The sequence below is a fragment of the Pseudonaja textilis genome, chromosome 8 (genome assembly GCF_049901715.1).
Source record: "Pseudonaja textilis isolate UNSWEBS1 chromosome 8, rPseTex1.2, whole genome shotgun sequence".
Classification (NCBI taxonomy): Eukaryota; Metazoa; Chordata; class Lepidosauria; order Squamata; family Elapidae; genus Pseudonaja; species Pseudonaja textilis.
In genome coordinates, this window is record NC_141997.1 from 781978 (window position 1) to 808566 (window position 26589).

General features: G+C 41.4%; 1 protein-coding gene across 7 annotated transcripts in view; it reads left to right on the forward strand.

Annotated features, from left to right (window-relative positions):
* The window catches only part of DMD (dystrophin), a 1342375-nt gene that overhangs the window by 490107 nt on the left and 825679 nt on the right, over positions 1–26589 (forward strand). For all 7 annotated transcript variants that reach the window (XM_087938163.1, XM_087938162.1, XM_087938165.1 and 4 more), the window contains exons 34-36: positions 53–232; positions 2152–2280; positions 4604–4774. In XM_087938163.1, the coding sequence (XP_087794289.1) occupies positions 53–232; positions 2152–2280; positions 4604–4774 (480 nt within the window). The remainder of the gene's footprint in view (positions 1–52; positions 233–2151; positions 2281–4603; positions 4775–26589) is intronic.

Here is a 26589-nt window from a genome sequence, read left to right on the forward strand (position 1 = left end):
CAGTCATTGTCTTCACATTTACTGTTATTCATTCCATGTGTGTTTTCCACAGGGAACACAATTAGAGATCGAAAAACGACAGCATCAGTTGAAGATTATCACTGACTTGGGAGAGGGATTGAAGATGGTGCTTAAAGGGAAAGAAAGATTGGTGAATGATAAACTCAGCCTTCTCAGTAGTAACTGGATTGCAGTAACTTCACGAGCTGAGGAATGGTTTAATTTGCTGCTGGTAAGAGTTACCAATTAGCACTTTTCTACTTTCATGATCACAGAGATAGAACACCACTTTTTTAATTTTTTAGACAGAGTTCCCAAGTGATTTAAGTCTTTGTGATGTTATTTTATGACTTGTCTTTAAAATCACAGTGAAAGATATCAGTTTTATGTTTATAACTCAGAGAGAATTTTTTTTTTTAAAAAAACAACTTCTATATTCTAAAAATTGCTGCACATTTTTTCTTTATTAATTTCAGAAAAATAATATTAGAAATTATGTGCAAATATTTTTACTACCAGTTCAGTGGGCATGGCTAGGTGGGAGTGGCTAGGTGGGCATGACCATGTGACTGGGTGGGCGTGGCTTTTTTATGCAGCACCCCTCTGCTTCCTGGGCCTCAGGGAAGCCTCCTGGGCAAAGCAGTAAGACAGAGAGGGGGATCCCAGCACAGCTGATCACCTCCCACTCCCCCCCAGGCTTGGTTGGATTTTCTGCATGGAACCTTGCTACAAGGTGATCGGCTTGGACGTTTCTACTCTTTACCCAAGATGCCTCTGATAAGGGCCTTCCACTTGATTCCATTGGAGGTGTCTCCTGTGCCACTTCAAATCTAGCTTTCTAGTAGGAAGTCATCTATGTCATGTAGTTGGGCGGGGGGGCTTCTCTTGTGGAGGGTTGCTAACCATTCTCTTGCTTCTCCCTCTAGCCCCTCAGACATGGCATTCACCATGGTTTTAGGGGAGGGGTAGAGGTGTCCAATATGTTCCAGGTGGATCTCAACTGAGTCAAGGAATAAAGCTAGTTGGTCTGGGTCTCTATCAAATTTTCCCCTGAACCAGGGCGGTTCATTGAGCTCTGCTCCTCCCTCTCCACATCGCCCTCTGTAAGCTTTGAGGTGGCTGATCTGCCTCCCCAGCTCTAGTTTGCACAGGAGGAGGGGGCTGCCTGCTATGTGGGGGAGGCACTGTCTGCCACTACAGGCTTTTTTTCTTCTAGTGGGTAGACAGGGGGGGCTGTGGTCTTGCCTGCTTCTCCTCATTTCAAAGGGCTCTGTAAAAGTTCCCCTGTTTTGGGCAGCAGGACGGGCTGTCATCCCAAATGGTGGCCTGTTCAAATTCCTCCTTCAGCTGCTCTATGGATCTCCCCAGGGATTCTATCAGGGACTTATCTGGTTTTCTCCCCTCCAATGGAGCAGGTTTCTCCTCTTCGGAATTCAAGGGAGGCTGTCCTCCTTCTGTAATTATGCTATTGGTTTCTGTTTGCTTTTGGCTGGAGTTTCTGCTTGGGTCACCTGGAGGAAGCTCTCTTATAATAGTCTTCCCTATGCCATGACTGACTTTCTCTCCATACACTCTAGATGTCGGGGAGTGATGGAAGAGGCTGGGACCCAGGTACCCCGGTAATGTTAATTAAGAGAATCAGCTAGCTGTCAGAATTCTGGCAGTGGTCCTTATTAAATCATGAGCTTTGAGCCAAGCTTCAAAAACTCCAGAGGATTTATTAGGAGTTAACATGTTGGTATGACCTGTGTGTAGCCGATTCTGAGACATGTAATTCACTGTCACCCTTGATCCTGGCTTTCCTCCCATCACTCTGGGTGTATCATAATGCATATTCTCCAACGAAACATGTCCATAGCCAAGAGTCATCTATCATGTTCTCCAATTAGTGATTTGCATGGCAGAAACTCCAGTCACTTAGTTATAATCTTTGCAAGATATGAATGGAATGCACTTTCGATTCCAAACTGCTGCACTGCTCTTTCAAACTCCTTCCCACTGTCTCTCTGTTGGCAACTATAAAATGGGCATAGAAATGTTTTATGAGTTGACATTTGTGTTTGGACAATGTAATAATTTATGTAATAATGCATTTTTCCCTTTGATCTGAACTGTTTAGTAACGTGCTGATTTCTCTTTATCTACTTCTAGGCATATCAAAAACATATGGAAACATTTGATCAGAACGTTGTTAATATCACCACATGGATGTATCAAACAGAAATACTCTTAGATGAATCTGAAACCCAAAGCCCCCAGCAGAGAAACAACATTCTTAAGGTAACAAATACAAACCTCTGAAAATTACTTTTTAAAAAGTCTAGTTGATACTTTGCACTTGATCATAATTGTATCCCAGATTTGCCCTATAGGTTTTCAAGTAAACTTTTGAACTTAGAGTACATTATTTTTCTCTTCAAAATAATATTTTATCATACCTTTTAAAAGTCTTGGAAGGCAAAGACCATTTCAGAACATGAGATCTGGTGAGCAAATATGTACTGTTAAGTAGCAATATAGTAGTCTTTTACATATAGTGCAACTCCACCTCCTCTTTTATGGGGTCTGTTTTTTTGGAACAGTTTGTATCCTTCTATGAGTATGTTCCAGTCATGTGTTTCATCCAACCAAGTTTCTGTAATTCCAACTATATGATATCATATATATATCATATACATATTCATGTATTAATAATTCAAGTTCATCTTGTTTGTTCTCCAAACTTTCTGCATTTGCATATAGGCATTTGAGGTCTATGTCTGACTTGGGTTGCTTCCTATGTCTCCTATTAGGTGTTTGAGTTTGTCTTCCTTCCCACCCCTCCTTATTTGACTTGTTTTCAAGGAATTAGGTCCTGGAGATCTTAAAGATTGGTCACATACACCCCCCAATTTTAGTTCAAAGCCCTTCTGATAAGTTGAGCCAGTTGTTTTCCAAAAACATTCTTCCCAGTTTTTGTGAGGTGCAGACCATCCCTTGACAAAAGCCTTTCGTGGAGGTAGTGTAGAATGTGGTACAGGAATCCAAAGTTCTATTGGCAACACTAACACTTTAGCCAGTGGTTCACTTCTATAATCCTTTGTTTTCTTACTGGATGTTGATCTTTCATTGGCAGTACAGATGAAAAACTACTTGGGCACCTAACTCCTTAACTTAGTTGTCTAGCTGGTCATAATCATTCAATATTGTTTTCAGGTCCATTTTCATGTCATTTGTCCCTATTTGTAGTAGTAGAAAAGTATAGTAATCTGTGGGTTTTATTATTTTGATTAGGTTCTCAACCACATCTTTGATTTTTGCTCCAAGTAATTTCTATGTTTCCATAATAGTAGTATTAGTAATTGCAGCCATGCTATTTCTAATATATAGGACTGGAGAATTTTAAAAACTCTTGACATTATTGCCACTATAAACTGTGGACATAATCAAATATCCTGGAAATGTCCAACTATCTCAAGAAGTGTAAACTGTTTTTCCTAAATCCAAAATTATAATACTGTACAAATCATTAACAATTTAACAAATAAATTATCAGTTTATTTAAACTTATTTCATGGAGAATGGAAATATCCCTAAAATCATCATCATATATTTTTGAAAGTCCTCTAAAACAGGGGTGTCAAACTCAAGGCCCATGGGCTGAATCTGGCCCATGGGGCTGGCCTGGAAATATCAAATGACTGGCCCATGGTGCCTCTGATAGCCAAAATGGGCCACGCAGAAGCCTCGTGAGGCCCCTCTGGGGCACATTTTTGGCCTCCCTGGCCTCCAGCAGCACTCTGCCAGCCAAAACTGGGCTGCACAAAGGCCTTGTGAGCCCCCACCCCATGGCCCATTTTTGGCTGGCAGCGTGCTGCTGAAGGCCAGTGAGGCTGAAAATGAGGCACGGTGTGTGTGTCTCCCCCGCACCCCAGTTTGGCTGGCAAAGTGCTGCAGAAGGCCATCCATCCTGTTTCCCCCCCCCCTCGATCCCTGCCCCTCCCGCTGGCCCACAGAGGAGAACTACAATGCTGATCCAGCCCTTGAAGAAATCCAGTTTGACACCCCTGATCTTAGAAGAGAATATTTATCAGCAGGCAATTCTTGAAGTTAAAGAGCTACAAATATGTAATATAATTATGTTGTCAGCCTTTTATTTAATAACAGCTCTTCATTTTATAATACTATACATTAATAGGGTTTATTCGGGCATAGATTTATATGGTTTTACTATAAGTAGTTCATCTTGGTTCCTTTTATTCATAACTGACCTAGAAATCTATTCTAAATCCAGCATGTTTAGCTTAAATTGGTAACAGATTTTAACATAAATCATTGGCTTACTTTGTACAAGTTTCTGAGTTGATGCAGAAAGTAAAACACTTGTTATAGCTTTTGTATCTTTATATTGAAAGCTTTGGAAAGCATGTTGCTTCATAGCTACAAATAATTCTCCTGTTTAAATTAATTTTTAAGGGGAGATTCTCCATAATGCTTTAATTGGTTCATGCATAAATCTGTTTACAAGAAATATGACACAGTTGTTTGTAGCTATCACAGGTTTTTTTCTTTTTTCTGTTTTTATATTTAATGTAAAGCTCTGTGTTTTATTCATGTTTTGTAGTGCTTAAAGGCTGAGCTAAATGATATGCGTCCAAAGGTAGACTCTGTTCTTGACCAAGCCATTGACTTGATGACAAATCGTGGAGGTCACTGCAGGAAAGTAATAGAACCTAAACTGACAGAGCTCAACCAACGGTTTACAACAGTATCAGAAAGAATTAAACATGAAAAGGTAAAAGAAATACCCATGCAAAGAGAATTATATTCTTGAAAATGGAACATTTTAAGTTCATAATTCTAGAAAGCAATTTTCCAAATAAAAATTAGCAAGGATAAGAGTGAGCTGCATCTCTGAGAGTTTTGTCTAAATGTGTGTGCTTATGTGTAATATTTATGGTGCTTCTACTTCTATTCCAGGTACAGTTCACCTCCTTAGTTACATCTTTTGATATATATTTAAAGATTAACATAGTTAGAAAAGGTTGTGCATCTTTAGAATAAGGGAATTATGCTATCATTCAGAAGGCTTTAATGTATGTGAAAAAGCTGTTGTGTGACTTTTCTAAACTGCATGTTATTTTATAATAAACTTTGATATTTCTATGTGGAAAATTGCTTATTAATTTCTTGCTGTTTTGTTTTTGTGATGTGATCAGTGTGTGCATATGAACCAGAAACTGTTATTCTTACAGATTTTATATTTACACAAGATTGCTAAACATTCTCCAGTGTGCTGTTCCAAGAATACAGGCCAGGGTAATGCTTCTGTCTTGCTGTTTGATAGAAGCCCTGCCTCCTTGCCACTTGTCCCCAGTGTTTGCTCAGTCTGTTGTTCAATCAAGACGTGTTCTCTTGACTAGGATTCTTTGAATCTGCTTATGGCATTCTTATTGGATTCAGCATTTTAGATTTTCTTTATATATATATATATAAATTTTATTGTTTTTTTAAAAAAACATAAACAAAACATAAAAACATCAAATCATCTTCCATATATGATGTACATACAGTGTGCCAGTTGGTTTACAAATTGTTTTGTGCTTCCATTTCATAGTCTTCAATTATAATTACATTGTATATAATCTCGTATTTTCAATCAATATATTAAATACATTAATATCATTATTAATCAATCACTTGACTATATTTTTATTCATTCATGTTTTCCAAAATGATCATATTTTACTTAATTTGTTTTATGACAATTCAGATTATCATCCCAGATCTATCCTAGAATCATTTTGTAGATATAATAAAAGAATACATCTTTATATATTTATTATTTTCTAAAAGTCTACATATTTCATTACTATATTTTATTGTCTAACCATTGATAGAATAGATCCCAAATTTTATAAAATTGTTTAACATCTTGTTCTCTAATTTCAAATGTCAATCTACTCATTTCAGCACATTCCAATATTTTCTTAATGATTTTCTCCTGTGATGGTTATTTTCTCATTTTTCCAGTTTTTAGCAAATGCAATCCTAACCGCTGTTAATACATTTTACAATCAGGTATTTCAAGTCTTTACTATATATTTCAGGTAAAATTCCCAATAAAAATATTTCTGGTTTCAAATCTATATGCTTTTTTGTCATTTTTTCCAACCATGTGTGGATTTTAGTCCAGTATTTTTTAGCATCCACACAAGTCCATCACATATGGTAATATGAGCCAGGTATCTGATGACATTTCCAACATTTATTCTTGAACATTCTTGCTATTCTTGTCGGGGGAAAGTGCCACCTGTAAAACATCTTGTACAAATTTTCTTTATATGCTGTTGACATTGTCATTTGTAATTTTGAGACCACAATTTTTGCCCTTTCTTTAGATCAATCCCATATCCAAAATTCTTTCCCCAGCATTTTAGATTTTCTTTGGTGAGAGTGAAGCCCGTAGGGCACATTGCAGTCCAACTTCTTGGTGGTGAGCAGCAGGCTAGCTACCACTTTGCTCTCAGTGCAAAGTACGTTAGCGCAAAACTGCTGGCAGCTGGCGCCTCAGGGCGTGAAGCTATCAGTTGGCTAGTGAGGCTCATTGACGCCGAGGCTTTAAATCGGCATGAAGAGCAGGAGCTCGATTCCACTGACATAGCCTCTTCCCAGGTCTATGGGGCAATAGCCAGACAGGCAAGCTGGTGAGGAGTTAAACTGCATTGCCTGAGCGAGAAGTGCATTGGCATGATCTTGATGATTGCAGGTACCATTTTGACAATTTGACAGTTGGTGCCAAGGAATTTGACAGCCATGGCAATTTTGAAATAGCCTGACAGCTTGGCTGGCAAGGATTTGATGGAAAGGGCATTAGCAACTCTCCCTGTTCACAGAGGAAGATTCATTTTGGAAAAAGTCTCCCAGCTGAAGTTTTTAAGCCCCCTCAGATGTTTCCATCAAAACAGAGCCAGATGAGCATGTTTCCCTCAGTTGTCATTCGCAGACACCTCATTACTTACAACTGCAAGGGGCTTGGATCAAGGAGTCACTGCTTCCACTCTGGAGCAGACTCCTCAGCATGTTGGCCACTGCAGCCTCAACTGCTGCATTCTCCTTGGAAGCACCTGCCTGCAGATGTGAAATGGAAGGAGAGGGCCCTGTTGGCTCCAGTGATTTAGAACCCAGAGCACCAGAGGTGCAATGTCAAAGGCTAAATCCAAGACCCCTTCTTCCAGAAAAACATCCAAAGAGAAGGAGAAGGTTGAATGATGGCTCCAGAGAGCACTGGAGAAACAGCTGGAGAAGCTGACAAGTGCAGGCAACTGACATCCCCGCCACTTTTCAGCTTCTCCATTAGACCTGTCTTCCTCTCACAGGGGGTTGACAATGTGAGAGCCCAGGCTTGGGCACCAGGAAGCACTGATGAGCCGTTCCGGCATCAAGTCCCATTGTTGGCCATTGGCAATGAATCTTGTCAATCCCAAAGGTTCTTCGCCACCTACAGAAGATCCCGGGGAACAACAGGTGAAAAGTCCCAGACTGAGGCTACCTTCACCACAACTGTAATGGGGCTCCACTCAGGGGAATTCCTCAATCCTGACATACCTCCATTCATGGGGTTCTGGGTTTTGGAGGCTTTTAGACATGGCTTAGTTTCTTGGGTGCAACAGACCCATTAGGTGAGATCCCAGTAACCACACCTTTCCCATACCAGGTGCAACCTCAGGGCGTGCAGCATATGGCTGACCTCCCTGACTTTCAGGTGCCACCTCAGGCCAGGCAGCATATGGGAGGCCTCCCCTACTTTCAGGGGCCTTATTTATCTGTATCTTCCAAAGAGAGTGCATTTTCCCGGTCGGAAGAGGAGGGCCAGTTGGACAAGGAGATGTCGGAGGATGAGGGTCTTGCTCCTGATAAACCCACATTCACAGGACTGTTCCGGCCTTATCTCGTCAAGTCACTGTTGTTTAAAGCCAAAAACACAGCAAAGATCTGGCAGTTCTGGATCTAGCTTTGGCAATGTTAGATCACCTTTTCATCAGTACCTGTCAAAATGTTATCTAAATCAGTCAGTTTATCATAGAAACCTTCTCTTTTAGAATCTTTATCATACCTTGAATGTATTTGCGCATATGAAAACCAATTCATCTTTATACCTTGTTCCTCTATTTTTGCATAGATTTAAGTTCACCCTTTTCATTCAATATTTCACCATATCTGTTTGTTCCTTTTTATATATTATAGGATAGGAAAATGCTTCAATAGTTGATAGCCAGACTTGAATTTTCAAATAACATTGCCTTTTAGTCTTCTCCCAGTTTAACCACAAAGACTCCCGTATATAATGTCTTCTAAAATACCCGTGTTTTAGTTCCCTTATACCATAAAAAAGCATGCCACCCCAACAACAGATCATGTCCTTCTAATGTCAACGATCTAGCATTTCTTAATGTTATCTATTCCATTACCCACATCAAATTTGTAGCTTGATAGTACAGCTCCCAATTAGGCAAAACAAATCCTCCTCTTATTCTAGAATCTTGCAAAAGTTTTAATTTTATTCTCGCCATATATATTTCAACACAATTTTATTTAAATCTTCAAAATAAGCTTTTCCAAGCCGAACTGGAATTGTTTGGAACAAATATAAAATTCTGGGTAGTATATTCATCTCGATTGTTGATATTCTCCCTATTAATGACAGTTGTAAATTTTCCCATTTCGCCAAATCTAGTGCTATCTGCTGCTTGAGTTTAATATAGTTATTCTCTTTTAGTGAATTACATTTTGCTGTCAAATATATCCCCAAGTACTTGATCTTATTCATGACCTGGATTTTCAATACATCCGCCAGTTCTTCCTTTTGTCTTGATAACATATTCTCTGTCAAAATCTTTGTTTTGTCTTTATTTATTTTCAAACCAGCCACCTTCCCATATACCTATATCTTTTCTATCAATTTTGATGCTGTTTCTAGTGGGTCTTCTAAAATGAAAACCAGATCATCTGTGAATGCTTGCAACTTAAATTCTTCCTTTTTAATTTTCATCCCTTTTATATCCTTTTCTTCTCTAATATTTCTGTTTAACACTTCCAAGGTTAACACAAACAACAAAGGTGACAGTGGGCACCCTTGTCTTGTTCCTTTTCTTATATCAATAGAGTCTGTCAGTTCTCCCTCTATCGTTACCTTTGCTGTTTGGTTATGATATATAGCTTCTATTGCATGAATAACTTTTTGACCAAAGCCCATCTGTTCCAGCTGTAATAACATGAATCACCAATTCACATTATCAAATGCCTTCTGTGCATCCAAAAATATCAAAGCCATTTGTTTTTCAGGATGTGCCTCATAGTATTCCAAAGTGTCCAAGATCACTCTCATATTGTCTTTAATTTGTCTCTTTGGCAAAAATCCATTTTGATCAGGGTGGATAATATTATTTAGGTATTTTTTAAGTCTTTCTGCCAATATTGAAGCAAAAATGTTATAATCTGCGTTTAGTAAGGAAATAGGTCTATAGTTCTTGGTTTGTAATGGATCGGCCTCCTCTTTTGGGACAAGTGTAATATAAGCTTCTGACCATGATTTAGGTATCTTCTTCTTTAACATAACTTCATTCATAACTTCTAGCAATGGAAGGTTCAATGATTCTTGTAGTGTTTTGTAGAATTCTGCCGGAAGTCCATCTGGGCCTGGTGCCTTTCCATTGTTTTGTTTCTTAAGTGCTTCAGTTAACTCCATCATCGTTATATTGCTTTCTAGCATTGTTTCAATCTCTTTAGGTAACTGGGGTAAATTAGCATTCTGTAAGTACTGTTTAACTCTTTCCTCGTCAATATTCTCTTATGTGTATAGTTTCCCATAAGAGTATCGTATAATTTCCTTCTTCTCTTTACTTCCAAAGCAAACTTGGCCTTGATCATCTATTAATTGCAATATTTTCCTTGATTCTTTCTCCTTTCTCAGTTTATATGCTAACCATCTACCTGGTTTGTTTGCATCTTCAAAATAGTTCTGCTTCGCACCTCTGATTTTCTGTGCTAGTTCTTCTTTTTCCATTAGTCCCATTTTATGTTTAATTATATCCATTTTTAACTTAATGTCCTTTTTCTGTGGCATTTTCTGTAACTCTTTTTCAAGTCCTTTATACTCATCCTCTAATGCCTTAGAGGCAAATCTTTTCATGGTATTTCTTTTCCTTGTATAGTCTATTGTCAAGCCTCTGGCATATGCCTTCATCTCAGCATCCACTTTTATCTTGTTCAACCACAGTTAATCTGCTATCAATATCTCCTATCTTCTTATCTCTTTGTTTATCTTCTTCAATTTTTTGGAATCTCTCATCATATTTCATCATCATTTGTTGAATGTTCTCCACCTTTTCATCAGTTTTTCTTGTTCTTTGTTCAATGTTCTCTGTTCTCTTTTCAATATTCTCTGTTCTTGTTTGTATATTTTGAATTCCTTGCATAATCATCTGCAGCATCACCTTTTCCTGTTCTTTTTCTTGCTGTAACATCGTTTGTATCAAGCGTTGTCCTCCAGATGGTGAAGAGGAAGAAGTAGACATTGAAGGACCAGCCGCTGTTAGTTTCCTACTCATTTCAGACAATTCAAAATCTTCAGGTTCTTCTAAACCTTAATCCACTAGTGAAATAGCCAATTGTAATTCCAAGTAAAAATAGTGGGAAAAAAGAAGCCAAATAATAGTAATAATAAAAAGAAAATTTCTTCAGGTTCTTGTATACCTTAATCCAATCGATTGGTTAGATAGCAGTAAAAACTCAAAAAGGAAGAAAAGACCATAAACAGAAAAAGGGAAAAATTGTTAAATCCTGGGGGAGGCGGAAAAATAGGAGATAAAAAATTAAAGAAGAAAAAAGAAGTTCTTCAGGTTCTTCAACACCTTAATCCAATTAAGAAGTCTCAAGTATAAAAAGATGTGCAAAAAAAAGGAAGCCACAAAAAAAAAATGCAATATGGAAAGTAAAAAAAAATACAAGGGAGGGAGAGAGAAAAAAGAAAAGAGACTACTCCCTTAAAGGAAAAAGAAGAACAAAAACATTAATACTAAAGCTTTTCCTTTAAAATAAAATGCAAACATAAAAATTAGACTTCAAAAACAAAAAGAACAAAAACAAGTTCCAATAGGCCAAAGATCCAAATAGCTATTTCAAAAAGTAAGCTAGTAAGGAGAGGGTTTGTTAAAGTAAGAAATAGCCCAGCTTAAAAAAAAAGAAAGAGCACACTGCACCTTATTTAATTATCCAAGGCTTTTGTTAAAATTTATAACTCTCTTCTCTAGAGTCTTATCGTCTTTTTTTTTCTGTAAACTTCAGCACCAGACTCCAGCTACTGACAGAAACCCAGAAGAGCACCTGCAATAATACTCTCCCATGCTCTTCCCTCTATCTTATCAAACAGGCTCAAAGTCCTTGAAAAGAAGTCTCAGTTCTTTCTCAGCTTTGTCTGGTCAAGAGAAAAAAAAGAGATACAATATTTCCAAGCCTCTAGTTGGCAGTATTACAATGTTTCTTCTGCTTTCACTTTCCCCCTCCTTTTCCAAACAAGATATAATAAAAATTAATTAAAAAGGGAAAAAGATATTTAAAAAGATGACTAGAAGGGAGTCTCTACCCTAAAATGTTATAAAGTCAAAAAGGAGAAAAAAAACTTCTTTTTCGCTAATTGCCAGTGTTAATCTATTCATCTCTGCACATTCAAATATTTTTTCAATCACTTTTCCCTCTGCTGGTATTTTATCGCTTTTCCAATTCTGAGCAAATACAATCCTAGCTGTTGTTAGTACATGAATAATTAAACATATTTCTTTTTTGCTATAACTTTCAGGTACCATCCCTAATAAAAATATTTCAGGTTTCAAATCTATATGTTGCTTTATCATTTTTATCAACCATGTGTGTACTTTTGTCCAATATCTTTTAGCTTCTATGCATGTCCACTACATATGGTAGTATGTTCCGGGTGTCTGATGGCACTTCTAGCATTTGGCTGATTTGTCTTTAAACATCTTTGCCAGTTTTGCTGGTGCAAAGTGCCATCTATAAAACATCTTGTACAAATTTTCTTTATATGCTGTTGATATTGTTAATTTATAATTTCTTTCCCAAAGCTTCTGCCAGTTCTCTAATTCTATGGTATACCCAAAATTTTTCACCCATGCTATCATCATTTCCTTTACTTGCTCTTCTTCTAATTTAACACATAGTAAACAACAATACAATTTTTAATCAGCTTGTCTTCCGTTCCTGTTAGTATTTTATCCAGTTCTGTCAACTCCTTATGGATACCTTCAGCTTTAACATCTTTTTCATATCTTGATTGTATTTGCATATATGAATACCAATGCATATCAGCCCCTTGTTCATTCAATTCTTGTTTGGTTTTGAGAATAGAATAGAATTATTTATTGGCCAAGTGTGATTGGGCACACAAGGAATTTATCTTGGTGCAAATGCTCTCAGTGTACATAAAAGAAGTTTGGCACATGGTGAACAACACAAGTAAAAGGGTAGATAGATAGATAGATAGATAGATAGATAGATAGATAGATAGATAGATAGATAGATAGATAGATGATAGAAATAATTCTTTATTGGCCAAGTGTAATTAGACACACAAGGAATTTGACTTGGTGCAAATGCTCTCAGTATACATAAAAGAAAAGATATATTTGTCAAGAGTCAAGAATCATAAGGTACAACACTTAATGATAGTCATAGGTTACAATAAAGCAATCAAATCATACTAGGAAACAGTCAATATAAATCATAAGGATAAAAGTGACAAAGGTACAGTCATACAGTGGGAAGGGATGAGTGATAAGGATTGATGAGAAGATTAATTAGTAATATTAGTGCAGATTTGTAAATAGTTGGACAGTGTTGAGAGAATTATTTGTTTAGCAGAGTGATGGCGCTCCGGAAAAACTGTCCTTGTATCTAGTTGTTTTCACCCTTTTCATTCAATATATCCTTATAAGGACATGACCACTTCAGACGCCTGGGTCCAGGAGACCATAAGATCAGGTCTCTCCCTGGAGTTTCTTTTTACACCCCCAAGCTTCTTTATATGATGCCCCGTCTCAAGGGATCCCACAAGGAGGGCCCTCATGGAGACCGTGATCCAGCTCTTGTTGGATATACATGCCATACATCCGGTCCCAGAGGATCAGCAGGGGCAGGGATTCTATTCCCTCCTCTTTGTGGTACCCAAGAACTTAGGGATGGGAGGTGGAGACTGATTCTAGACCTGAAGCATCTGAACCACTTCCTCATCTACAGAAGGTTCAAGATGAGCTCCCTGAAGTCTATACTGCAGAGTGTCAGGCAGGGAGACTTCTTGACCTCTGTGGACTTGACCGAAGTGTACCTGCATGTCCCAGTCAGGCCAACGCAAAGGAGGTTCCTGCAGTTTTGTTATGCCAACCATCATTATGAATACAAGACATTGCTGTTCAGCCTGTCATCAGCTCCCTGAACGCTTACAAAGATCCTGGTAGCCTTAGCGGCCTACCTCAGGAGCATGCCGGTTCATCTGCAATGCTATTTAGATGACATTTTAATGCAATCCTCATCTCTCCAGCAAGCTTTCTGTCAAAGTTTTTGAGTCCTTTCTCCCCTCCCCTTTTCTTTGTTGAGGAAGTGGGGTAGAAGGTGAACTCAGGTAATTCCTAAAAGTACTACAGTAAAATTCTTTGGATCATTTTTCGATTAAGTTTCTGGGTATTTTCCTATTTCTAATAAAAACAGTTTAGAAGTAAGGATAAATGCATATTTACAACCATTTTTACAGAAAATCAATTTTGGAATGTGTGTTCTATTTCCATCTTGTCAATTAGAAGCATAGTGGCTCATATGATTAGGATACTAAGATTAGCAAGCCCATGTTCAAGACCTGAATGCTGCTGTGTGGCTGGGTGAGCTCCTGTCATTCACTCCAGTTCCTTGACAGGGTCATGAAAGAAGCCCTGAGAGTGTCCCTTGGGCAATAGTGATATCACCAGCTAATCCCTTCAACCCAGAAACACCTTAAATCACAGGTGTCAAACCTGCCACATCGTGTTGCCATCTCGTGATATTTAATGTTTTTCCCCTTTGCGGAGTTCAGGTAGGCATGGCCTGGGTATAACGTATCTGGCTGTGAGGCACCAGTTTGATACCCTTGCTTAAATGGTGTCTCTGACATGAATGGAACTTTGTCAAATTGTATTATCAATTTGTATCTTCAATTTTTTTCCCATTCTTATTAATTTAATATACTGTGTCTTCTTGTGCCATATCCATCATTGGACGTTGGCAATCATGTTGGTGATATGATTTTTATCAACAGCCACACAAAAAAGTGCTGCTGAGTTTTGTCCAAACCAATCCCTTAGATTTTGAAGCCATGGTGTCCTTCTTCTGCCTGGGTCTTGTTTGCCTTCAATCTTTCTCTGGAGGATTAAGTGAAGTATGCTGTAATTTTTCCAGGTGCCAAATCACAAGTCCAAAGTATTCTAACTTTCATTTTTTAATGGTTTTGATAATTTCCCTTGGCTTTCCCAGGTGGCTTATCACCTCCTCATTTCTGATTTTGTCAACTCAGCTTATATGTAACAGCTGTCTATAAATCCACATTTCAAATGCTTCTAGTCTCTTCAAGTGGCTTTCTGTCAGAGACCAATGCTCTACTCCATAGAGCAGGATAGAAAAGTTATAACATCTGACAAGCCTGATTCTCCCTCGAGCTGCTCGGAGCACCCAGAGAGTGGGAGGTGCTTCTGAGTCCTCTTCTCACAGGCTGAGCTTCAATTGAGGAACGCTCCACCCCCTCACGTGGCTCCATGCAGCATTCCCCAGTTTTTGCTCAGCCTTGGAGAGACAGGCTGTTCGCAAAAAAGCTCCTTGGCTGACTCAGGTTTTTCTTCCTGTTGCTACTGATTTATCGATCCTGCAAGTAATCAGGTTTGCTTTTGCCTTCCTAGCCCCTGCACAAAGGGTATTGACCTAGGGGGAGGTTTTTCCCTTGCCCCTAGGGGCTTGAGCGGGCGGGATCGCAGTGCTTCGCGCGAGCCCCCCCACCATCAATCGCGTCTCTGTCTCTGCGACGCCTCAGCGGCTTGCTAAATTCGCGCCCAAGGGCGCTGCTGGTTTTTCCCCGACCTGAATGCCGACCGTTGGGAAGGGCTAAATTCCTCCTCACAGTCCCTCTAGGCATGCTGAGCTAGCCGGAGGAGCCCTCCCTTCCGTCCCGAGAGGCCCCGACGGTAGCTCAGCTCGCGGCCGCCATCTTGGCACTGCCTCGTGGTCGGGCGCCATTTTTCCTTATTCTTGAGATGGGCATTGTCCTTACTCCGCTGCGGTTGATTCAGCTCCCATCTGACCCCTTGGGTCACGAGCTCTACTCCTGGGTGCTACCTTGACCAACCTGGTCTAGCACGTTCTTTGGCCTCCCGCAGCTCCACTCGGGGTGAAGTTCAGCAGTCCCCTCCCCCTCCAGTCTTCATCTGGAGGCCTACTGCTAGGCCTCTCTGTTATAGGCCTCAGACATTCATTTGGCAAATTCGGTCATTTACTCAAGCCAGCCTTTGTTTTCCGGTTTGCATAGTTGTAAAGTCCAAAAGAAGAAAGAATTTTGTTATTAATATTCAATCTTAATGACTATCAGATAAAAAAGACTTTTATATAAAAATAAATAATAATAATAATAATAATAATAATAATAATATATACAATACCCTTTGTATATTCATATCCTTTGGCTATCTTCAAGTAATTTCCTCCTGGCTTCATAGTATATACTAAATTCCAAAAGGGGGTGCGGGCCAGCTCAGAGATCACCTGGCCTTAATCGTAGGCCGAACTCTAGGCGAGCCAACCGCCTCTAGTGAAATTTATACATTTTCATTTATTAAAATGGCAGATGACAATTCCTCTAAACGCCCTTCTTTGAAGGCTAAATCGAAGTCTTACCACTTGCGCAGGCAGGCTAAGGAACATTCCAAGGCCTCTCAGCGAGACGCCTTAAGGCGCCATAAGGCATTGGAAAAGGAGTTTGATAGGCGTTCCAGGGAGTCACCTCAGGTGCCTCCAGCCCTCCCTCCTTCCATTCCCTCCACCTCTACTCAACTCCCCCCTCCAGACCTTTCTTCCCGATCCAGGTGCAGCTCCCCTCAGGGTCATCAGGCCCTGGGACCACCGACCAGACGGACTCCTGAAGCCACCTTCACGCCTACGGCCGCTGGTCTGCGCCAAGAGGATCCTTCCACAATGGAGGTTCCAGCTCACATCAAAGCATGGATGGAACTGGCTATCCGCCAGGGTATTGCGGAGGGGCTACAACAAATATCCAGACCCGGCTCCTCCCCAAGAGCCCCCGGACACGAGTCTCTGTCCATCAGATCCCTTCCAAGATTGGATCCTCCTATCGGTCAGGTACTCTTACAGAGGGATAGCCCTCTTCTGGAAAGGGACCAAGAGGAGGAGGAAGGGGCCTTTGACTATCTCAGGGAAGAGGAAGAGGAATCCCGGATGGGATCTTCCCTCTACAGTGAGCCCCTCCTAGAGGGAGAACTGAGCAAGTGGGAGATGTCAGAGGATGAGGAGCTTTCCCCCAACCAACCTCCACTCGTGGGGCTGTTCAAGCCTCACATGTTCAAATCCCTTCTGTTTAAGGCCAAAAACATTTCTGGCCTACTTCCCCAGTCTCCCTCCGCCCCCCCCTCCACATCAGAAGCCCCAGAGGATTCCATATTCAAGCAACCCATGGTGGAGGCTGAGGTCATCCCGGCCCCACCCATTTTCTCAGACCTTGTGGCGAAGCAGCTGGCTTCCTCCAGGGCCCCCCCTGCGCCTTCCAGCCAGGACAAGAAATTCTTCAATCTCGACTCGGACTTTGCTAGTCTATTAGACATCCCCGAGGTAGATCAGCCCATTGTGGGCCTAGCATTCTCCTACACCCCCAGTGAGGCCCTGGAGGCGCTGAAGCCCGAGGACAAATGGGCGGAACTGGCCTTACGCCGTGCCCACCTATCCGATGCTTGGGCCATTAGATCGGCCATGGCCGCCTCCTTCTTCACCAGGTCCTCAATCCGGTGGCTTCGCCAGTTGAAGCAGCACATCCCCTCCTCCAACGTACATGCACATCAGGATATAGCCAAGCTCGTGGTGGCAGCGGAATTCTCAGCCGACGCCACCTACCAATCAGTGAAGTTTTCCTCTAGAGCTATAACCTCACACGTTATGGCCCGCCACCTGCTCTGGCTCAAACACTTGCAGGCGGACATTAAAAATAAAGTTAAACTGGCCACCGCTCCCATTAAGGGAGACAAACTGTTCGGCCCAGCCTTAGATCCCCTGCTGGTTGAGGGCCGCAGTAAGAAAAAATGTCTTCCCTCCCTCTTTCGGAGGTCGGAACCAAGAGGCCCACAGCCCTTTCGGAGAGGCTCCCCCCGTCCCTTCTATCAGACCCCCTTTCCGCCCAGATACCTGAGACCCCTTCTTTCCGATCCCAACCCCAGGATTGAACCAACATGGGCGACAGAAGCAGAAGGGGCGGCAACTATAGGAAACCCTTTAGGAGATCAGGGGGAAGACCCTTCCGTCGTCCCAGATAGAGTACGTTCTTCCCTCCCCATTGGCGGCCGCCTCAGACACTTTGCCGCCCAATGGGATGCATCCACCTCCGATGCTTGGGTTAGAGACACCATCAGGTTCGGTCTCACCCTTGAATTTCAGTCCGCCCCCTTTGACTTCTTCATGACATCCCCCCCTCAAGGGACCCCACCAAACGCCAACTGATGGATGCCGCCATCCACCATCTCCTCGACATTCAGGCCATTCAACCCGTTCCCCCAGCCCAGCGAGGGCGGGGATTTTACTCCCACCTCTTTGTGGTCCCCAAACATTCTGGGGGATGGAGAGCAATTTTAGATTTAAAATGTCTTAACCGTCATTTAATTCAGCACAAATTCAAGATGCATAAAGTGCAATCTATCCTCTTGGGTACCAGGCAGGGAGACTGGCTATCCTCTATAGACCTTTCTGAAGCCTATCTACATATCCCAATCCAGCCCTCCCACCACAAATTCCTCAGATTCTGTTACAAGAACCTTCACTTTCAATATGTGGCCCTCCCCTTTGGCCTAGCATCGGCCCCGAGGACCTTCACTAAGGTCCTTGCGGCTCTAGCGGCTCACCTCAGAAGCCTTCCCGTACGTCTCCATTGCTATCTGGATGATATTCTCATCCTCTCTTCCTCCAAACACCAGGCAGAGAGGGACACCAGGGCTACCCTCTCCGCCCTCTAAGCCCACGGGTTCCTTATCAATTGGAAAAAGAGCCAACTGGTTCCCTCCACCCGAATTACTCACCTGGGGGCCGTAATCGATTCGGTCTCAGAAAAGGTCTTCCTCTCCTCAGAGAGGTTCCTCAGTATCCAAAGTTTGGTCAAACAAATCAGGCGATCAAAGAGGGTATCCTTACTTGACCTTTCCAAATTGTTAGGTAAGATGGTCTCATGCATTTCCATTGTTCCCTGGGCCCATTTACACAGCAGATCCCTGCAGTGGTTCCTGCTCCCATTCCAAAGATCCGGAAGAAGCACGTCCCTCCTCTGGAGGTCCTCACGTCCCTCCTCTGGTGGACCAACCCCGCCATCAACAAGGGCCATCTCTTCAAGGAGCCCCAGAGGCTTACCCTTACCACAGATGCCAGCTTATCCGGATGGGGCGTGCACATCAACTCGCTCATGGCACAGGGCAGATGGTCAAGGATAGAACAAAGATGCAGCATCAACTGGCTGGAGCTTCACGCCATCCATCTGGCTCTGCGAAACTTCCTCCCTCAGGTGCACAGACGTCATGTCCTCATTCTCACGGACAACATCATGGCCAAGGCACACATCAACAGGCAAGGGGGCACCCAGTCTATTTAGTTGATGAGGGAGGCCAAACGTCTCTGTCGTTGGGCAGAGTCCAACCTCCTCTCATTAAGAGCAGACCATATCTCTGGAGTTTCCAACATCCAGGCGGATTGGCTGAGCAGGGCCAAGGTGGACCAGGCAGAATGGCGCCTCCACCCATCCCTGTTCAGGGAGGCATCCAGAATCTTTGGTCTACCGGTGGTGAACCTTTTTGCATCCCTGTCCAATGCGCAGCTTCCCAGGTTCTTATCCAGGTACCCGTTCCTCGGGTCGGAGAACCACAACGCGCTATGTTGCCCCTGGCCCCTGGGGCTCCTGTACGCCTTTCTCCCCCTAGCCCTAGTGCCCAGAGTGATCCGGAAACTCATACTCGAGAAGGCGGATCTGCTGCTGGTGGCCCCCTATTGGCCCAGGCACCCGTGGTTTGCGGACCTCTGCAACCTTTCAGTAGCGCCCCCTTGGAGAATCCCCCTGGACAGGATCTCCCTTTCTCAGGGGCCCCTTCTTCATCTGGCCACCAACCTGTGCCCTCCGACCGTTCACAGATACCCTACCTGGGACCTCAACAAGGTCCTCGTTTCGCTCACAAGGCCCCCATTTGAACCCCTAAGGGAGTCCTCCCTTCAATTTTTAACGTTTAAGGTAGTTTTTTCTGGTGGCCATTACATCTGCACGGCGAGTTTCAGAGATCGCAGCCTTATTGGTTAGGAAGGACCTCTGCATGTTCCATGCCGACCGGGTGGTCCTTCGTCCCGACCCCACCTTCCTCCCCAAGATCAACTCAACCTTCCACAGGTCGCAGGAATTGGTCCTACCAAACTTTTGGCCCAGACCCTCGAGGGACAGGGAAACTTTTTGGCACACCCTAGATGTGAGACGGGCCTTGTGCATCTACATTAAGTGCACCCAACCCCTGAGAAGGTCAGAATCCCTTTTCCTTTCCTTTCAGCCCAGGTCATTGGGACTCAAAGTATTCCCCTCAACCATCAGCCACTGGATTAGGGCAACTATCTCCAAATGCTACCTATCACAATCCGTCCCCGCGCCCAGTGGAATCACCGCTCATTCCACTAGGAGTGCAGCTACTTCAGCAGCCTGGGCCACACAAGCCCCAATCGCTGACATAAGCCGGGTGGCCACCTGGGCCTCCCCATCTCCCTTCATTAGGCATTACAAAATAGACGTATATGCCTCAGGGGAGGCCTTGTTTGGCCGACGAGTCATTCAGAGGGTCATCAGTGACCCGGAGGGGCTTCCGGCCCAGACGGAGTCCCTCCCGTAGGACTGCCAAGCTTTGGTATGTCCCACTCTCTGAATGCCCCGAGTGGCTCGAGGGAGAATGGGCGTTGGTTTTTACCTGATACGCCCCTTCTCGGCGAGCCGTGAGGAGCATCCAGCCCCACCCTAATTTCTCCGTCTGGTGGGGGAACTTGTTTCAGCCAAGGATCCACTAGTTCACTAGGATGAGTACATAGCCTTTCCTTCTCATCCTCGCAAAAACTGGGGAACGCTGCATGGAGCCACGTGAGGGGGCGGAGCGTTCCTCAATTGAAGCTCAGCCTGTGAGAAGAGGACTCAGAAGCACCTCCCACTCTGGATGCTCCTTGCGGCTCGCCAAGAAGGGGCATATCAGATAAGAACCAACGCCCATTTTCAATCTTAGGCTTATGTTGTAACTGTAGAAGACCTTTTTCATTTTGAAGAATCCTGTTTGAGCTTTGTTTATCCTTGTCTTTACTTCAGTGGTCATCTCCCAGCTTTCATGTAAATTAGAACCGAGATACATGATCCTTTCAACTTTTTCTAGTGGTATTCCTTCCAAATTTATCAGTTTAATGGGTTGTTTGCTGATGACCTTGATCTTGATTTTGGAGGTGTTAAGCTTCAAGCCATATTTTTCAGATATTTCTGTGACTCTGTTGATGAGGAGCTGAAGGTCTTCATGCTTACTGGCAAGCAGAACAGTATCATCAGCATATCTTAAATATATTTTTCTTTATTTTATTTATTTTGTCAAGTGATTATAAGATAACAGGTATAAGTATAAACATAGTTATGAATAGATGAAATGGATACATATAAGAAAAATAAAAAGAAACAATAGGACAGGGACGGTAGGCACGTTGGTGCACAGACCTCTTAGGAAAGGGGTGAGGTCAATAGTAGAAAGTCTAAGATTAAAGTTTTTGGGGTTTGGGGAAGAAACCACAGAGTCAGGTAGAGTATTCCAGACATTGATCACTCTGTTGCTAAAGTCGTATTTCCTGCAATCAAGTTTGGTGCGATTAACCTCGAGTTTGTATCTATTGTTTGCTCTTGTATTATTAGGATTGAAGCTGAAGTATTCATTGACAGGTAGGACATTGCAATGTATTATTTTATATACTATACTTAGATCAGACCGAAGGCGGCGTAGTTCTAGATTTTCTAGGTCTAGATGGCATAAGGTATTCTGCAACGAATAGAGGAATGGAGAACTCTTCTTGTGAAATATTTCTGGACTTTCTCAACTGTTTTAATATCAGATACATAATGTGGGTTCCAGATTGATGAGCTGTATTCAAGTATTGGTCTAGTAATTCTTTTGTATGCTCTAGTTAGTAGTGTAATATTACCAGAGAAAAAGCTACGTAAGATTAGGTTAACAACTCTTAATGCCTTTTTGGCTATATAGTTACAGTGGGCTCTAGCACCTCGATCATTAGAGATGAGTACTCCAAGGTCCTTGACAGAGTTTGGATCATGAACAAGGTTTTGGATTGAAGCTTCCTTATTGTTATGGGTAATTTGTTTTTTCTGATTTGGGGAGTTGTTAATGGTACATATAGTTTGATGACTCTTTTGACTTCAAGTAAAAATATGTTGTAATGATTTTCAACAGTACTGCATCCAGTGAATAGAAATTGCCAATCAAGAGATGAGAGATCGTTGTTTATAAGATCATAGTTGCCTTTTTTGAAGTTATAATTAGGGATCCCATCATTGTGATGATTTTGTGTGGACGTATGTTGAGACAAAAGTTAATCAAGTTGTGGTGACTGTTGGAAAAGGGTTCTTTAATTTGTATTCCGTAAATTGAATTCAAACTATTGCAGAAGATGAGATCAGGGCAGTTGTTAATTTGTTGGTTACTAGTTGTTCTAGTCCCAGATTTGTTACAGCATTATAGAAGGTTGCATGTATGGGTTCAGTTTTACGTTCGTTTAGGGTCCAGTTAATATGAGGTAGATTGAAGTCACCAAGAAAGATAAAAGCATGTGGGCATGATGTTGTCCCTGTTAATGGTGAATTTAACTTGTTTACATGTTCAATGTCATAATCAGGGGCTCTGTAACATAATAAGAATCAAAATGTGATATTTAAGAACAGTTCACAGATGATGGTCTCAGAAAGAGCAAACTCCTGGGTAATTTGGATGTTTTTTCGATGTAAGTACTTTTTATAGAAGATAGCAACACCACCTCCTCGCGATCTGATCGATAAACATGATACTCTCTTACTGTGGTAATGGAGTCAGGGAGAGATGCATTGAGCCATTTTTCACAGACAAATATGATGTCAAATTTAGCCATATTTAGTAAGAGGAGAAATTCAGATATTTTATTTACAAGGCTTCTTGCATTGAGTAGTTTGCATTTAAGGCCAGTTTTAGTTGGAATTGAGGTAATTAGGGGCATGCGTGCCTTGTTTTGAGTGATGCTGGGTTGGATGGTGTAGGGTTGGATGCGGAGTTGTTAATCTGAACACTGTTTACTTTTAGGTCAGCATTGATGTTTTCCAGTGCTTTGTTGAAAATTGACTCAGAGTTGATATTAAACAACAGCAGAGACCTCTACAGTCCAGTCTGACCTCTCTTCATATTTCTGCATCATCTCAGTATTTTTGGCCTCGTCTCACATTTGTTACCTGATACCAATATAGATCCTTTATGATTTGGATGTCTTTGTCATCTAGTCCCACTTGTTTCAAGATTTGTAATAGTTTGCTGTGTCTTATTTTATCAAATGCTTTATCAAAATCAATGAAGCACATGTAAACACTGTGATTGACATCTCTGCAATGTTGTACAAAAACTTAAATGCTGAATAGGGCATCTTGTGTACCAAGATTGTTTCTGAAACCAAATTGTATGTTACTTAGACGGTCCTCAATTTTGTTGTATATTCTTGTGTGAATTATTCTCAGGAATATTTTCGGAGCATGACTCATTAAGCTTATTGTTCTGTATTTGGCACACTTCTTTGCATTTATTTTTGGGGGGATTCTCATAAAGGTTGTTTTAGCCAATCATTTAGCATCTTTCCTGTTTCATATATTTGATTGAAGAGCTGCAGTAGAAATTTCTTCCCATTGTCTTCCAGCAATTTTAAAATTTCTACTGGAATGTCATCAGGATCTGTGGCTTTTCTTGTTTTTGCTACTTTTATTGCATGTTCAACCTCCATATTGATGTTTGATCCAGTTGTTATTCTTCCCATATCAATATCATCCCTAGTATCTCGAAAAGTTCTTCAATATTTTCCTTCCATCTTTTTAGTTTTTCATCCTCATCCAAGATGATTTCCCATTCCTTGTCAACTAAGTTTTTGTTTTTCTTTTTGTAGAGGCCTGCTGCTTTATTTATTTTTATTTTATTTATTTATTTTATTTGTCAATCGCTTACAAGATTATATGTATGTATGTATGTACGTATGTATAAACATGAGTAAGAATACAGGAAATAGGTACAAATAAATGAGGACAATAGGACAGGAACGGTAGGCACAATGGTGCACTTAACCCCTTACAGACCTCTTAGGAATGGGGTGAGGTCAATAGTGATTAGTTTGAGGTTAAAGGAGTGGGGGTTAGAGGATGTAACAACAGAGTCAGGTAGTGCATTCCAGGCATTGATCACTCTGTTGCTGAAGTCGTACTTTCTGCAATCAAGCTTGAACCGGTTTACATTGAGTTTGTATCTGTTGTGTGCTCTTGTATTGTTGTGGTTGAAGCTGAAGTAGTCATTGACTGGTAGGACATTGTAGCAGATAATTTTGTGTGCTACACAAGTCTAACTGTAGATGGCGTAGTTCAAGGTTGTCCAAGCCCCAAATCTCAAGCCTGGTGATATAGGGTATTCTGTTGTAAGCAGAGGAGTATAGTACTATTCTCGTTAAATACTTCTGGACTTGCTTGATTGTATTAATGTCTGATATGCAGTGTGGATTCTAGACTGATGAGCTGTATTCGAATATTGGTCTGGCAAAAGTTTTATATGCTCTAGTTAGCAATTCGATATTTCTGGAGGAGAAGCTTTGTAAGATTAGATTTACAACTCTTAATGCCTTTTTGGCAATGCTGTTACAGTGAGCTCTGGCACTTAGGTTATTTGATATGAGAACTCCAGGGTCCTTGACAGAGTGAGGATCATCAACGAGGTCATATTCACCTAGTTTGTATTTGGTGTACTGATTTTTTTTTTACCAATGTGTAGAACAGAGCATTTGTTGGTCAAGATTAGGAGTTGCCAGATGTTTGACCATTCAGACACAAAATCAAGGTCTCTTTGAAGGATAGTAGCATTTTCACCGCTGTTAACTGGAGCAGGGTTTGATATTGCACTCCCTATTTTTCTACAGTAGTCCACTTATGGAGGGATCCAGAAATGCTGTAAGAGTTTAGTTTTAGCAGTAGTTTGTTGTGTACCACTGAATCAAAGGCTTTGCAGAAGTCTATGTAAATTGTGTCTATAGCTTTACCCTGGTCAAGTAGAGTAGTCCATATATTTTTGCAGTGTAGGAGTTGTAGACTGCAGGACAATTTTTTCCTGAAACCAAATTGTTTTTTGGAGAGTAGGTTGCTTGACTCTAAGTGGAGAGTGATGAATTGGTTAATGATTGATTCCATGACACAATACAGTGAGATTGATCTGTAGTTTTTTATGTAAGTTGAAATTATCCTGCTTACATTCCATCTCTTCTATTTCTTTGCATTTTTGCAAACCACTTTTCTTTTGCCAATCGAATTTTTCTTCTAATTGTTTTCTGCAATTTGTTGGGTATATGGATACACCAACTGGTTTGGGTTGAATAAATATGTAAACCTAGGATTAAGTGCTATGTAGCTTTAAGCACAAGAAACTGCAATGTCATTGTGGGTGCGGTTGCAGGCAGCCATAAAGGTAGAAGGGGAAACTGTATTAGCCCGGCTTATGGATGCAACTGTATGAGTCCGGCTTCTGGATGTAACTGTCTGAGTCCAGCTTCTGGATGCACCTGGTTACTGTTCCAGGTCTGCTGCCTGCTGTGTGTTGGAAAGTCTATCTGCTTACCTTTGGAGGCTACTGTGCCTGATACCATTTCACCTGAACACAAAGACTGTTTGTATTGGTGAGCTGAGGATTCAGCATTGTACTTGAGAGAAAGGTATCATAACAAGAAGATTACAAGCAGATAAAGACATTGTATTTACTGTTTAAAAGACTTGATAACTGGATTGATAAACTGGATACTGACATATGGACTGAATGACTATTCTTAATCTCTGTATGAATTAAATACCTATTTAAACCACAAACAGTGTATTTGTCTCAAGTGTGTGTATACTCCTGGGCCCAGCCTCACTCTCATTTGGCTGCCTGGCTTGACTGCTGCTGCACACTCTGCTAGGGGGTTTATCCCCAAACACTAACATTGGTTATGGGCCCAGCAGTGTGCACAGTCTAGCTAACCAGGTTATACCAGTGAGAGTTTGGTCAAGAGTTACACATTACTGTAAAGACAAACTGTTTGTTAAATAGTTATTTTTCTGCAGAGCAATGGCACAAGTAAATTTGCCAAGTCTGTCCATGATATCCAGACTAGATGGAACAAACTATGTTTCATGGTCAATGAAGTGTAGTTTACTGCTACGAAAAGAAGGTTTGTGGGACATAATTACAAACCCACCAGATGTATCAAACTTAAATCCCAATGATGAAGAGGATTATAAACTGATACAGGATTATGAAAGAAAAAATGAGCAGGCTTTGTGCATTATAGGTCTCACCCTGTCTGACCAGCAACTCATTCATATCCGTGGAGTGGAAAATGCTGCAGAATGCTGGGATAATCTCAAAAGGATTTATGTTCGAGACAGTGTAGGAGCTCATATCAATCTTACACGGAAGCTGTTTAGAACACATCTTGAGGAAAATGGAGACATGTTAACTCATTTAAACTGTATGAAAAGCATTTTTCAACAACTGCAAGAAAAAGAGCTTGTATTTAATGAGTTGCAACAAGTATACATCATATTGTCTTCTTTGGATCGAAGCTATGATGATTTTGTGACTGCATTGGAAGTATTGCCTAAAGACAGTTTATCAATAACTGAGATAACCGGCCGGCTATTAGAGGAAGCCAGGAGGAGGAGTGAACGTCTCCAGCTGAGGGAAGATAAGCCTAAGGAAGAGAAATTATCTTCAAAGCCTGAGAGAAACCAGCTGTGTAAAGGAAAGCACCCGGAAGAAAAGTTATCTTCAACGGCATACACAATTAAAAAGTGTTTTAATTGTGGAGGCAGAGGACATTTGGCAAGATTCTGCAGAAAAGGAAAACGCCAGGATGTAAAGAAGCCAAAGAAATCCTTTGAACTGGCCATGTTTAGCAATTGTGATATTAAGAATAATAAGTGCACACTGAAAAGAGATAACAAAAAGG